Source organism: Idiotropiscis lumnitzeri, chromosome 3 (genome assembly GCF_059441095.1).
Source record: "Idiotropiscis lumnitzeri isolate Australia: NSW breed Sydney's pygmy pipehorse chromosome 3, RoL_Ilum_1.0, whole genome shotgun sequence".
NCBI classification, from domain to species: domain Eukaryota; kingdom Metazoa; phylum Chordata; class Actinopteri; order Syngnathiformes; family Syngnathidae; genus Idiotropiscis; species Idiotropiscis lumnitzeri.
The window spans coordinates 22,186,574-22,202,751 of NC_142393.1; the positions used below are offsets into that span (position 1 = coordinate 22,186,574).

General features: G+C 41.9%; 1 protein-coding gene across 3 annotated transcripts; it reads left to right on the plus strand.

The window, feature by feature from the left end:
• Positions 1-15,028, plus strand: slc35a2 (solute carrier family 35 member 2). 3 transcript variants are annotated; one of them, XM_088289572.1, is made up of 7 exons: positions 1-135; positions 286-576; positions 7,135-7,317; positions 8,860-9,011; positions 9,419-9,541; positions 10,942-11,498; positions 14,339-15,028. In XM_088289572.1, exons 2-7 carry the CDS (start codon positions 513-515, stop codon positions 14,364-14,366), a joined length of 1,107 nt encoding a protein of 368 aa, XP_088145698.1. In that variant the 5' UTR covers positions 1-135; positions 286-512; the 3' UTR covers positions 14,367-15,028. The 3 variants fall into 3 exon arrangements, with proteins under 3 accessions (XP_088145698.1, XP_088145700.1, XP_088145699.1); XM_088289574.1 differs by having other exon boundaries at positions 48-178; XM_088289573.1 differs by lacking the exons at positions 1-135; positions 286-576 and adding exons at positions 1,442-1,513; positions 2,233-2,263.
• The last annotated feature ends 1,150 nt before the right edge of the window (positions 15,029-16,178 follow it).

Here is a 16,178-nt window from a genome sequence, read left to right on the forward strand (position 1 = left end):
GGCCAGGGGATAGTTTTTTTTTCGGGGGTAACTACTTAGACACGTCAGAACTCCCGGTTCAAGATGGCGTCTTGGTCTGCACTAGCATCAGGCGAACTTGTCAGCAGCCAATCGGATTCCTTGCCAGCTCAACAGGTAATAGAATTCCACCACGTGACGTAGAAGGACGCCTAAGCAAGTAGGATCCGTGAAGACGTCTCACTTTTGTAGCGGACCCTCTCACCTTGTTGAGATCCCAAGGTTTATGCAAAGTCATTATTCAGAAAGAGTGGTACGTCTTCGCAGGGCGTCTCGCACTGCAACAGCGCTTGGAGTTGTCTGTTACCCGAACGTCACAGCTCCTCGGCGGGTTTCCTCTCTGCCTCCAGCAGTCTCGGTACTGCTGCAGCAACTCTTCGCCCTGGTTCAGACCCTGTCTCTTGGACCCAGCGCTTCTCGGTCATCCCGTTAGGCCTCGCGCTTGGGCCTCCGTTTGTCTCAACGCCAAGAGCGTTAGCTGGGCAAGTGCTAGCATGGTTGATGCAAAATCCAACCTGGTGGCGGTGGACGGGACGACGAGAACGGAACACCATGAAAGTAAGACAATGTTGTGTGAAGAAATGTTTTGGTGTTCTTCTAGAAGCCGTGGTAGTTGTAGGCATTTTTCAAAATCCTAGAGGTGAGCCAGAATCACGAGCGACTTGAGTTAGGAACGCCTGTTGTTTGTAACTCGTGGACAAGTAACTCAACTTGATGTCACATGAACTCAATTGAAAGTGAAGCAGGTGGGAAAAAGTGACGTAGGCAGGTGTGGACGTGGAGCAAAATGTTAATATGTTGCTACACGGGAGTGCCACGAAGTGACACGTTTCTGCAGTCGCTTTCCCTGAGCAAACGGACTGAGTCAACATCACTATAAGGTGCCTTTTGTAACTCGCCACCCCCATTTAAACCGTTTTTTGAAACGCGGCGTCTTTGGCACTCTATATTTTACTGCACACTAGGACGCGCACACACACACACGCTGTTCTGATAAAATTGATGACTCTAAGTAACAATGTAATCACATAATAGGTTTTTGGCACTAATTTCTAAACCATTATCTCATAAGTAGGGAGGGTGCTTGATTTACCGATCACAGAGGAGACGGAATATGATTTTAGAGCTGCTGTTTCTACTTGACCACAGTTTTAGTGTTTCTTATTTATTTTATTAAATACTCAAAGACAAATTTAATATATCAGGATTTCATTTGGAAACAATATCACCTGTAAACATGACAAAAACCGCACTATTACAATTTGTGTTTTTCTGTTGTTCTGTAGTTTTCACGGTGCAGAATGCTGAACATGCTTGTTCAGAGATAAAAGATTATCGACACCTGTTTGAAACTCTTTGCGTCCTTATTCGAAATCCAAGGGTCCGCTACACAGAGCGGACTGTATTGCCCAGCCTTAGGATCGCCTTTGAAAACCTCAGGTTCTGGGATTGGAACTCGATGAGCTATGATTGCTTCGGCAAGAGTTTTCACAAGGTCAATTGACGACTCATGAAGTCTCTACTTGAGTGGCAGGAACTTGGTTGGTTGGTTGTGGGATATTGAAGAGTGGCTTTTACTTCATTTCAATGTTGGTCTTGACCGGGTTTGTCTTGTACTGTAGGCTCTTGGCACAATGGTACTTGTTGAACTGGAATAAATTGATTACTTAAAGGGTTAAGTCCATGTGGCGGGTGTAAAACTTCTGAATAAACTTATTCTTGCTTGTTCTGCAACATGCCCTCTAAGTTCTTCCAAATGTTCTATTTCTCTTCTCTCTTTTTTCCAGCTTAACTTTCTGCTATTAATTGAGCCTTTTTCTTGGCACTCTCAGCTCCCCATTGTGGGACTAATAAAGGACATTTTTATCCTTTATCTTGATCCTTAAATTCCATCTCTTTAGCTTCTCTTTCAGCCAATGATATTTGATCTTCCACCTCAAGTCTTTGAATTTCTTCCCTTTGTTGATGTTTGGCATTCTTTATCTTTAGCACCTCTTGCGTAGCCATAACTTCACCTGCTGCTCGTTTAGCATTTATGGACAGGATAGCTAGACTCATTGGATGAAGCCTTTGACCTTGCAGTTTTAGCTAAGGAGATACTGGATACTGTTCTGTCGAACACTGTCTAATCATCAGGCTAAGCTGTGTCTTCTGAAGCTCTCACATTTGCAATTTTGGTGAATGCCTGACATGTCGTTCATTCTCCGAATGTAGGTTTCGGGACTTGAAATGGCTCTATTTCAAGGTAAGTATTATCCATGTTAACTTGGATAGAATTTATTTTGTTCACAATCTTATCAATCAGATCGTCAACATCATTATCTTTAATTTTACGTTTCAAACCATTCATATGATAATTGTACAGCCTTACAAAACTCACATTCAGCTTGTTCAAATAGTCACTTAGCAGAGCGTTTCCCTTTTTAGTTAGCTTTCGGGTGCGTCCAGTTTTCCCAGTTTCAGGAAGTAGTTGTGAATCATCCACCCCAGTCTGATATTGTAAATCCTGTACTGTTTCTTCGACTTGCTCCTTTATGTCCTCTTGCTGTGAAAGTGAAGTCTGCTCTGCATTATCTTCCTTTAATGCCTTCATGGGTTGCCTCATCAGCTGGCAGAAAGCTACTTTCTTTTGTGTATGACATATTAAATGTAGTCTTTTTGTCAGGTTTAAATGCCCTGACGCCTTTTGGGAGAGCTTACTGAAATAACTTACTAAATCTAACGGCCGAAATAAAACGCTAGCTGAAAGGCCAGGAGGAACCAGACACTGTTGTTCATTTTCACCACCGGTGGGGGAAAAGAGTGGGACAGAGAGGCCGCGAGCAGCAGCTCGCCCGCTCGCAGCCGATCCGTGCGACTCCTCCCTCCTCCTCCTTTCACCGGCTCTGCTTTTATTAGCTTGACTCAAGAATCACAAGGAGACAAGAAATTAAAATACAATGAAGGTCTGTTTAGCCTAAACTAATCACCAGAAGACAGTAAAACATCAATAACTAATCACCAGGGACTCCAGCAGGCAGAAAATCACAACTCACGGTGTAAAGGTTACTTTAACTAAACACATCTTCAGGATACGGTGTCCGTGTGTGTTAAAATAACAAGTACCGTATTTTCGCTGTCATAGGACGCGCTGCCTCAAAGGGCACAACACCTATTGAGGGTGCTATTTCTGTCTTTGATGCACACACTGGGCAAGCCGCCTTACAAGGCGCTAGCTCAGCTGCTTTTAGCATAGCAATAGCTCGGCTGCTCGTGCTGACTCAGCCCATGGCAATTCACTTTGCCTCAATACCATAAGCAATCGCCACATTTCAAAGACAGTTGCCATGATACCATTGACAATCACTATCATTAACTATGACTCTAACCAATAATAGGTATCATGGCAATAGTCTACAAGACTACGTCAGGGGAGGGACTTCACTGGTCACCCACACTCCTTAGAGTCACGGTTTAAAAAAAAAAAAAAAAAAAAAACTCAGCATAGAAGCAAACAAAGAAATAAGATTAACACAAAACATGTATCTCTCATGCCATCAATATACCAAAAAGAAATCAAAATGAAATAGCAATGGCTTCTTGGGAGCCATTAGAGCAATGCCTTCTGGGAGCCACTCAGACTCAGCCAATCACATGGCTGTTTAGAGAGATTTGCTGTTATGCTTTGGGCTTTTTGTCTGTTGTCTAAACCTGGGACGTTTCTTGCTTGCAATAACATAAATGATAAGACAGACTACAACATTGTGGACAGCTGCCCTTTTGTCCAGCTTTCTCCCACACCATCACCCAAACACCATAGTCGCATAATGTATAGTCATGGTCACTTTGAAGCATAGATGACTCACACTTTGTCCAGCAGGGTGTGCTAAATGCACTCCGAACAGCCCAATGAGTAAAAGGGTTGATGGTCGCGAGTGATACTTTGTCCATATAATGAGCGCAGTCGCCTTACAAGGCGCTGTGTTAGTTTAGGGGAAGATTTGGGACTTTTAAGTGCGCCTTATGATTGCGAAAATACGGTAAGTGTCTATGTGTGTGTGTTTAAGCATTAATAAGTGTAAAAAACATGATTATCAATTCACAAACTGATTACCTATCCTCAGCCCATTTTACAGTTTTAAATGTGTGAAAGCTTGAATTAATGTATTTTCTAATGAGTGCAATTATGAAATGTAAATCTTTGTTACCTTATCTTTGCGTAATGCGCACCAAACCAAAATATCACAACACTTACATCATTGATTAAGAATATTGCTAATAACAAAATGCAAATAACTCCTAACACGGCTTAAACATGAAAAAGATACTTGTATGACTGAACAATACTTTGCTAACAACTGGGAGAATGGTGATTTACTTGTTTACTTACGCTTCAATTGTAGAAATATGCCCACAGCTATTTAAAAAAAAACACATGAATGTCTCTGTGAAACAACTTAGTGGTACAAAACAAGTACTTGTGTTACTTTCAACGCACAACCTTCGATGTGCGTCCTTGCGTAACCTTGTCAACTTGTCGCTTGGATTCACACAAAACGGGTTAACGCGACGCTTCCCTTTACCGCATGGGCCTGCAGTTAGTGCTTCTTCTTCAGCTCGGAATCTTCATTGACGCAGAAGTGTCCGAACAAGAGACTCCAGTTCCTTTTACAGATGTTTATTCTTCATCACACTGTAGAAATAAAAGTTCAAACATGCAACATAAAACAACACATCACATTTATGACAAAAATAGCTAATCACAATAAACAATGCAAAAATAATACTGAGCACTTTTGGCCTGCAAACCTTGACAGTCAAAAACTGTGATGCTTCAAAACTTCTTATATTTGCCATATATATTGGGCTTTGGCAAACAACGAGGAATGACGAGGAAAAAATAACCGATCTACTTGACAAAATGCCGCTACGACCAGTGCTTCTCGATCTTTGTATAAAGCTTACGGAAATTCTGTAACATGCAACTTTCGGTTAAACATTTAAAAAATAAAAGGCATGGTACTTCAAAATAAATACGGCAGCATTTACATGTAAGATGACAATTTCATCAGACATTAAGTACAGTTATCTGAAATAAAAATAAAATAAGTATGTACGTGTGAAATGCACGGCCTGCCACTGGAAGAGATGTCATAGATTTTGAACATCTGACGGACTGGACCGCCCGCTAATAATTTCGTCCTCTCTCGTCTCGTCACCGAAAATTCATGTACGCTATGTAATGTTTTCGTCATCAAAGAGCCACGTTTAGCTCGTCATTTCGTTATCGTCATGAAAAAAAAGGGTGTAAACGAAATATTTTCGTCATCGTCATTATTGATGAAAACAACACCGGTTCGCCCAAGTATTGGCGAATCGGTTTTGGCCGTTATCAACGGCAGTTTGCCTTGTGGTGTCGTGCCCCGACATTTTAAACACGTTGTGGTGCAACTGCTGCTTAAGAAACTTGGCCTTGACAAGACGTGCTGTCGAATTTTGGACCCATTTCCAGAAAGCCGTTTATTTCTAAAATTCTAAAAAAAAAACTGGTGCACACGCAGTTAAGATCTTTCTTAGATTAACACAATGTCATGGTTTTCCAGTCAGGTTTCAAGAAAATGCATAGCACAGAGTTATGACTGATATCCTCCTGGCAAACGACACTGGAGACTTGTCTTGTTAGTTCTAACTGCAACGTTTGACATGGTGGACCACCGAATTCTTCTGGATCGTTTACAGCACCATGAGGGCATTAGTGGTGGCGCTCTAGAGTTGTTTAGATCCTATTTGGCTGGCAGGACCTTTTGTATTTGCGTAGGTTGCTCTGAGTCCGGTTCTGCCCCTTTGTTGTGTGGTGTCCCACAAGGTTCTGTTTTGGTGCCCTTGTTGTTTTCGTTGTACTTGCTGCAACTAGGTTCCATCCTTCGAAAGCATGGAATTTCCTTCTATTGCTATATGGATGAAAGTCAGCTCTGTCCCGCTGAGCAGAAACGACGCTCCCTCCTTGAGACCACTTTTATCCTGTCTAGAGGAAATCAAAATCTGGATATTACTTAAATTCTTGCATTCCAACGAAGAGAACACAAGTTATGGTGTTCACTCCCAGTGCCACTTCTACTTTCAACCCTGTTGACCTTGGCCCCCTTGAATCTTATCGAAAGCCAACAGTCTCGAACTTGAGTTTTAAATTAGATCGGCAAATCAGTGCTGTTGTTCAATCCAGCTACATTCATCAGGTGGCTAAAGTGAAGTAATTTCTTTCTCAGCAGCTCTTCGAAACAGTAAACCATACCTTTATGTCTCGGCTAGGTTACCGCAATGCACTTTGCTTTGGAGTCAGCCAGTCCTCGCTCAAGCGCCTCCAACTTGTGAAAAATGCTGCTGATTGTCTTTTAACTGGAGCTCGGTAGGCGGCTCACATAACTCCAATCTTGGCCTTTCTTCACTGGCCCCCAGTGCACTTTACAGTTCGCTTTAAGATACTTCTGTTTTTCTTCAAATCTTTAAACGGCCTTGCCCCAGTGTACCTCTGCGAGGTCCTCCACCCCTACGCACCTGCCCGCTGCCTCAGGTCTGTGGACCAAATGCTGCTGGAGGTACAGAGGACTAAGCGGAGCCTCAGGGTGGATCGGGTCTTTTCTATTGCCGGTCCTTCCCTAATGGAATGACCTCCCATTAAATGTTAGACACGCCCCCTCTCTGTCCACTTTTAAAACTCATTTGAAGACACATTATTAATAATTCTGGCAGGTGTCTACCAGAATCTACATAGGAAAAAAGGTTCTTGCTCATATTTTCTACAGTTCCTAAAAATGATCGCAGGACTACAGAATAAGTCACTTGGTTAGTTTTCACCTCTTTGGTTCACCTATAAAGTTAATTACTGCCTGCCAGAACATGTATCCTCTGCCCTCGCTTGGAAAATAGGATACCTGCTGAAATTCACTATTAACACTTTGGATTCATGTTGTTCTGCTGTGAGAGTCCAATGGTATATAATGACATTATCAAGCATAATACCAACTCATCCCAGATGGGGTTTTTTTCCTCCCCTAAATAGTTGTGGTTTTGGTAACATGCTTGACAGCGACGAGATGTTTGATTTTGTTTTTTGTTTTTTATTTGTGTGTGTGTCAGTGAGCCACAAGCTCAAGTACATAAGTTTGGCTGTGCTGGTGGTCCAGAATGCGTCGCTTATCCTCAGCATCAAATACGTGCGCATGTTGCCCGGCGAGCGCTTCTTGGTCACGTCGGCCGTGGTCATGGCGGAGGTCCTCAAGTTGCTGGCATGTCTCATCATCATCCTGCTGCAGAAGAGATGTAAGTCATGGGTGCATGTTAGGACTGGGCGATAAACCGAAAATTTACCGTTACCGAAATGTATTACAATGACCGACATCATTTTGCCCATCTCGGTAAATTCGGTGTCTAAAAAGAAAAAGGAAAGTAGTTTCTGTCTGCGGTGATATTCATGCCCCTTTAAGACGGCTACAGCGCATGTAGTCACGTGACTCATGCGCTGTAGAAGAATGTAAACAGAACGCGTCGTTCGTAGCTGTCGATTCAAATCCTGAAGCGGCTGACATGGCTGCAGACGAAGTTGAAATTGTTCCTGTCGCGCTTGTCCCGAAAAGAAATTCGACATCTGTCGTTTGGAAATGTTTTGGGTTCCATAAAGACGATGTTTGAGCAAAAGAACATGAACTACAAAGTGCGTCGTAAGCACCTGAAACAGCGCGTCCAACCTTTTATTTTTCACTACCCACAACACAACCATGCTGTTGACTTGGAGCTTGTACTAAAAGTTCAAAGTGAGAAGCAAGGTTCGACAAGTGACAACAGCCCATAACGGAGGCGACACCATACGAGAGAACGTCTCAGAGGTGGACGCGATAGCCTAGCACATACCTCTAAAGATATAGCTCCTCTAGTTAAAGTGGGGCGCGCAGGATTTAAACGCCTCATGAACGTAGCCGACAAGAGGCACGAAAATATTTGTCGCAAACAGCACTTCCTTATATGGACAACATCGGGACGGGAGCGTAGACATGTCGAGCATTTTGCATTCACATCCGACTTGTGGTCGAGTCGCAACATGGATGAGCCTGAATGTGCAGTACATAGACGACAAGTGGCGACCGCGCACCAGAGTGCTCGAGACGGCACATTTTCCTGATGAAGCACACGCGTTTATTTGGCATTGGCATTCCATTGACATTTTTTTCCATTTTATTTAGCATTTTGTTTACAGGCGACTAGCTCCTTTGCACATGGCATTATTTATATTGTTTACAAGATACCTTTACACAAATCTAGGCCTTTGCAAATGGCATTACAGCATCTCGGCACAATCTATTTGCAGAAAAAGATTTTGTGAGGTACCCTTTTTCTCCTGTTCTTTGTGACATTGTTCAAATCATGCAAAGCAAGCTATTTGGAATGTTTGTACAACTGGTTTTTGTACTTTTATTTTTCATTGAAAGTAATGTGTACCAGTTGGTCAATAAAAAAAAGCAGTTAATATGCATTTCCTGCCATTTATTTTGATTTTGGTCCTCAGAGGGAATTTATCGCGCATTTATCGTTATCGAGGTAAAATCACCCAATTTATCGCGATATTGATTTGAGGTCATATCGCCCAGCCCTAGTGCATGTGCTCACAATTATCAGTATTGTCAAAATGTTACTAAATTAATGTAAACAACTTACTGTTACATTCTTCAAAATGATTGCAGGACGTTTTATTTTGAATGTATTTTTGGACTAAAGAAATGGTCTGCTTATTTCTGCCACATAATGAAACTAATTGTCTCATGTTTCTCGTGTGTGTGTGTGTGTGTGTGTGTCTGTGTGGTCCATCAGTCAATGTAAAGGAGACAGTGTGTTTCCTAGTAGACACCGTCTTGCTACAATACAGGGACACACTGAAGATGGCCGTTCCATCTCTGATCTACACATTGCAGAACAACCTGCAGTACATCGCCATCTCCAACTTGCCCGCCGCCAGCTTCCAGGTTACAACTTGAATCACAACCATTAGACAAATGCAAGCGTTGTTATGATTGATAATGCAGGCAGTTTAACCCTTGTTGGACTTGATCAAACCACGCTTTCAGATAGTTGGTTGTTGTTTCAATTCATAACCTTTAAGAATTTTTTTGTTTAAATTTTTGCATGGGGTTGTTTTACTGCATAGTTTTAATAAACGTTAGTTCTTATCAGGTATAGAAACTGGCCATTTATTTTGAAACCTCAAATGCCAATATATTTACACTATATGCACAAAAAAACAATGCCAGAGTAGCTGTATTTTCGTGAAACAATACTATTGAAAGAATGTTTTTTTTGGAGGGGGGGGTGATTGAGAAAGGTGTGCTAACTCTTGATGGTGATGATTCCCATTCTCGTGGTTGGTTCTCAGGTGACATACCAACTTAAAATCCTGACCACGGCACTCTTCAGTGTGCTGATGCTGAAGAAGAGTCTGTCCAAAATACAGTGGATTTCACTGCTAATACTCTTCATTGGCGTCGCAATTGTACAGGTAGGCCTCCCTCCGCCCTCATCTCTTTGTACTCCAACAAGGCCTCGACATGTTCTGTTGACTTCCTGTTAAGGGGCCCGTCTGCACTTGACTTGGCTAAACTCTGTTATATGAAAAGAGAATTACACCTACTGTATTTAAAATAATCACACATCTTAGCTTTAAGCCGCTAGCGTAAAGCTAATGCTAACACATAATGGGACACAACATTGTCAAGCATTCCCATTATTTTTGATATTAGCGACGTATTTACAGTGACTTTGAATGGACAAATTGTGATCGGTCCCTGACATGCCTCCCACCAGTGGCGAGCCTTCAAGGCCTTCTCTGCTGGCCTAACATAATCAAGAAAAAAATGATCATATTCTTCTGATTGAGGTCATATTCTATCGTAGCATTGTATTTTTTTTCAGTCAGAGATTTTATTCAGTCAGAATTCCGCTAACTCGTGTTGACAGGCAGGTTTCACAATACCAGTAGCACGCACTCTTCTTTCCGAGGCCTTCAAGATGCAATTGTGTGGGCATCTCTTCTGTCAAAGTCAGTGGACTTTGAGATTTGATAAAAAGTTGTGTGAGTTGCTCTATTATTCTTATCTGTGTAACAGTTGCAATAGCCAATCAGATCATGAGGGCGATGAACGCGTTTTGTGATTGGATACGGAATCAACACACCGTCAGTTGTAACTGGCGACCATTCAAAAATATAACATATATACTTGCTTTTTTAAACCACAATGGCCGAAGGAGGGATAAGTGTGGATTTAATTAAACACCTGCCAGGCCATTTTCAAGATGGACCTTTCAAGAAAAAGCTAGGTCCTGCAACACTCAGTAGTGTATAAGTGTTCGTCTGTATTTTATTTCTCCAGCCGTGGTGTCATAAATGACGGCATTATGAGGGGGATTTTATTCAAGTAGGACTTCACTGAAGGCCCAGGTGTCAAGTGCACGGGCCGCCACTGCCTCCCACCTAGACATTGAGAATTACTGACTAAAAAGGTTTTTTTTTTTTAAAGTGAATTTACTGATTTCTCTAAAACATGGTAAAATTGAAACTGATATACTTTTCCTGGTTTATGTACTTACTATAAAAATTTGGGGGAACCACTGACACAGGAAGAATGATTGATTGATGTTTAATATATTAATTACAGTTTTTTTTATTTATTTTTAAAAAAAACCAAAGGGTGAGATAATGTAAATTTCATTCCTCTCCACGATTCCTTCCCATTTGTTGTCGACATTTCACCCCCCCAAAAAAATGTATTCTTTATTTCTGAAATCTGATACAATAGATTTTTTTTATTTGGAGTGGGAGAAATGACTATTCATGCTATAGTGGATGGTACTATACGACCCAGCCCTCTTCACCACGCGTGTCCACTTTTTGGTCGGCAGGTGCAGCAAGGGGGCAACAAAGAGACGAAGAAAGCCAATCAGAACTACTCCATAGGCCTCACGGCAGTGGTCATCAGCTGCCTGTCGTCGGGATTTGCCGGCGTCTACTTTGAGAAGATCCTGAAGCGAAGCTCAGCATCAGTGTGGGTGCGCAATGTGCAGCTGGGCATCTTTGGCACCGTGCTGGGCATGTTGACGCTGTTCATTAATGACAGTGCCGCCGTGGCCCAACGTGGCTTCTTCTCTGGTTACACGCCCATGGTGTGGTGCACCATCCTCAATCAAGCGTTTGGTGGCCTCCTGGTGGCTGTGGTGGTCAAGTATGCCGACAACATCCTGAAAGGCTTTGCCACCTCCTTCTCCATCATCATCTCCACCATCATGTCCTTCTACCTGTTCGCTTTCCACATCGACCTGCTTTTTGCCGTCGGTGCCGGGCTGGTCATTGGTGCCGTCTACATGTACAGCCTCCCTAAATCGCCACACCAACTCTTGTCTTTTTCTTCCTCGACGTTGAAAACTGAGGACGGCGCCAACATGGAGGGCTTTCAGACCAAGTTAGTGGTGGTGAAGTGACCCTTGAATCCCCTCCTCTGCTCTCTTTCTCTCGCGGGCTGTGTTCGAAAACATTCACTCATTATTTCCTTCTCCAGTGTTTCATCAATCTTTACTGAATCAAGGCACACATTTCACATTATAAAAACAAATCATAGCGTCCACGTTGCAAAACGATTCAAAAAAGGGGAAAAACAAGTTAATTATGTCCTGTCTTTCATTTAATTGACAATAATAATTTAAGAATTTTTTTTTTTTAATAAATATAAAACATAACATTTTCGGGCCACATCTGCGCCATAGATGCCACATGATGGCGCCAAAGCAATACTTTATATTCCACTTGGCTTTGGAGGAGGCGCACGAGCAAATAAGTGAGTTTTATTAGCGAATAATGGCTGATAGATCCCCCAAAAATGTATAGGAGAATCAAATCGTAGATATGCGGTGCGACACTGTATGGGGATTTTTTTAGAGCACACTCAAGAACTACTCTGTTTGCGTTGTTGGATATGTCATTGCTGTCGCAAAATGACAACGTACAGGATCTTTCTCAGCTACTGGAACTTTGTGTAATATTTATGTAATTAATTGTAAATGCATCATGTTTTAAGTTGAGCGCTTTATGTCGTGTCCATCTGCGTTGTGATGCGTTGCTCGACTATTAAACATTTGGCATCTCAACTCATGAATTTGTATCGTACCAATGCCAACCAATTTCCCGAAATTAATAAGTGCATTGAATCATAGAATATATTTAGATTTTATTGTGAATGATGTATTGTGAAATACTTTGAGGACACTAGATCAGGGGCCGCCAGTTTTTGTGAAACTGAGAGCTACTTCTTGGATACTTGGTATCTTTAATAACGAATGCCATTCAGCAATGTGAAGACACTGGTCATGGTAATGATTTATCATAGTTAATGAATGAAAAAAGTAGGACACAGACAATTAAGTGTATAGTTTACAAATGAGCCTTTCTACATCTCTTTTCTTTCAAATTGCCAGAGATGGGCATTCCGTCCCAGCGACGGAACGGCCCGTCCCACACTGACGCTTAGATTGGGCACGGAGGACGAGAAATGTTTTACAAAGGGGACGTGACGACGCGCTTGAGGCACCGATTTCTATTTATAAACTTTTATCATTGTTTCATTTTCATCATAGTATCTACTTTATACCAGAAAATAATGTTCGGTACAGAGGCGTACCATGACGACTAAGTTAGCATGCGAGAGTCCTATGCGGGGGGTTTGAGTGAAAAATAATTTTCGATCACAGCCTCTCTCTGTCTGCCTTTGACCCCCACCTAACTGACTAACTGGCCGCACAAAGCGCACGGGAGGAGGAGAAGGAGCCTTACATGGAGAAAGAAGCCTTATTGATCACTGATTGTTGTTGATCCTTTATGCATCAAGCACACGCCAAGGATTGATCACTTAATCCTCGACCGGCTTGTTGGACAAAAGAAGGAAGAACACGAGAGCAGCGCACCTGCAGACTCTTAGATTGGTGCCTTCTCGTCCGGACTTGAGCCAAATCCGTTGAGTCACGGGGCCGCAGCATTTGCTGACATCATGTCACCGCCGCATGAACTGGTGATGGATGTTAACCAGTGGCAGCTGTCCACATGAAACACTTGTTTTTGTTATTGTGCCCTTATATCGCTTGCCGACCAGTCATTTGTATGTGCCCTGACATTCACTGGTAAACTCTTTAGTTTGTATGTGCCATTACATTGGACGGCGACCGGTCCCATGTTTGTCTATAGCTACCAAGACTGGCTGATGACCAGTTTATTGTTTTTATGTGCCCTTACACTGACTGGCGACGAGTCCAGGGTGAACGCCACCTGTCATTCAGTCAGCTGCGATAGGCTCCAGCTCATCCACGACCCAAATGAGGACATAAAATGGATGCATCTATAAAACAAACAATCGTTTTTTTCCCCATGACTGATTTCTATCAAGTAAATGCCAGGTTACATCACGTCAATCGTGTGATCCTAGAAGGAGAGATTATTTTATTAAAGGGAGAGTGTAGAAAAGTGTGACTTTTCAATGTTCATTTTAAAGACCCACAATTAATATGCAACAAAAGATATTCTGTCATAGCAATGTACATTTATTTTTAAATCTAATCATAGGTCTAGTAATCGCTAATTTTGTTACATGGATGGCGCCTCACTATTCAAGAGGCTCATTTGCTGCTGTTTTACTGCTGTGCTGACCCAAAGGAGACAAATTTAGTGAACATACTCAACCTCATGACTACAGCATGTGTAACAAATGCAAAGCACTTACTTCGTCACTTGGAGGAATACAAAAAAGTCATTTGTGATGACTGTTTCCTTGCACCTCGGCTGAACAAATCGGTGGTAGTATGATCTCTTTGAGGCACAGTAGCATTCATACATCAAAATGTACATCCATAGGTTCACAATTGATGGCAAGTGCATTTTACACATACTATGATGATATATGTATATATATATATATATATATAAAAAATGATGCAGGAATGTCGATTGTTGTAACTCCTGGTGTAAGCAAAGAATGTATTATTGCCCTTCAGTTCAGCTTAACTGACACGTACCATCTAATCACCAACTACTTACTAACATGTATTAACATAGTTGATAGCGTAGTGAAATCCTGTAGATTGACATCCATCATGAGAGTGAAGGACGAACATGTCCGTCCCAATAATTCTGATTATTGCTTAAATAGCCGCCCCCCCCCCACCAAAAAAAAAATCCTGGAACTGCTTGCCCCCAGGTTTCTAACCATGAACCTCTTCCTCCTTTTCCTCTAACTCTTTCGCTGTCTCTGTTGTGCAGGTACCGCAAGAAGGAGAAAGGATCTTAAGACGCGACCTGTCGCACACACGAGAGCACCATCCTCTCGTAGCTTTTGGAGGGCATGTCTTGTATTGAAGTTTGTTTTTCCGCAGTGTATCTGAAATGACTGAAAATGTAACAGCCATTTCAGAGTGAAATTTAAAGTACTATTTTGATACATGACTCTGTCTTGACATATGTGTATTTATATTCCTATCATATTATAGCATTGTTTACTGACAAGCAAGGGCGCCGAGAAGGCGGGAATAAAGAGAAGGATTCTCGGGGCCCACGGTGGACAGGGGGTCAGGGCCCCTAATAAAATGAGAATCCTGACAAAATAATATGACACTCGGTAATAAACGTACACTTACCCATATATTTCATTTGCAATGCATTGGTGGCAACCGTAAGTGTAATTGTTTAGGAAGCTTTCTCAACGCCTCCCCCTCTCCGTTTACGTCAAATGGTTCAGTCCACCTGCTCAACCCCTGCAGAGAGTGAACGCTTTTCAAGTTTTCGGAGAGTGAGTGGAAGCGGAGACTACGAGATGCCCTTCATGTCCGGTAGCAAAAAAACGGAAAACCAAGAAGCTTAGGCATTAAACTATTTGTTTTATTTTATTGTTTGCATGTTGATTTTTCTTCTATACATGACAATGTTCAAATTACAATAAATCTTAAAAGGCAATTGGCCATTTTATATGTGGTAGTGTTTGCAGAGATTTTGTTTCAGATTTTTTTTCACAATGTTACGGAAGTATATAGCTGCCACACTCGACGAAAAAAAACCCGTATCGTGTAAAAATGAAAATTACCATGTGAATACTTGGTAATTATCACCCAAATCATGTAAAATCTTGAAAATAATGTTTTTAACTTAAATGTGAAAAATTCCGTCTGCCAGTACGTTTACTTATTACCAGAGCTGGGCACTTGACCCTTTTATGATGGTCAGCCCCCGCCCTCCGGAGGCTATTTCTTTACCCTTCTGGCCTCAACCCTGCGGCCTTATTCATAAAAATTGTTGGCCCCCGACCCCGTTCCGGTCTGCACATTATGCGGTGAGCACCACCCCGTTGGTGGTCCGGACCATATCGCCAAATTTAGGGACCAGATCCGAAAAAAAAAGGTTGAGAACCACTGGTGTAGGGAGCCCAAATAGTACAAGTAATGGCTGCCATCGTTACTGAAGTTTTCATATCATTTTAGGCAGCAAAATTGCCAAAAGAATCAGTGCTGCCATGTTTGATGACATACTGGTAGAAGATGATGATGCAACACTCGCTGTCCTAATTCTGCTATTTTTGTAAGATCGTAACCTGCGCTCTCGAACTCGACATGTACTCCACAATTCATAAACATTAAATTAATAAATCAAGTGGCAGACAGTGTGTCATCCTGTTTAACATCATATGGTGATGCCAACCAATCATAATAATCATTTACCTGAACACACAATAGCATTTTTTTCTAAATAGCTTGAACTGAAATTTACCGTCTATACCCATCCTTAATAGCAAATTGCTCGGTAACTCACGATTAACACTGTCAAAAGCTTTCTTGAAGTCTATAAAATATATAAAAGTTGACTCGTCCTTCTTGTAGTCTCTCGTTTGCAACCGTAACAAGAGAGTAAATGTGGTCCATATACAAGCTTTTTTCTCCCGAAACCCATTCTGTTCATCAGCAAGTAAATTATTGTATTCCAAGTACCATGACAATCTCTCGTTATGGGAGCCTTATTCTTCTGTAATTCATCGGAATTCGAAGATCTGCGGTCTGACTCTGGAATTGGCTTGATTTTAGATTTATACCAATCGTTAGGCACCAGGTCTTGT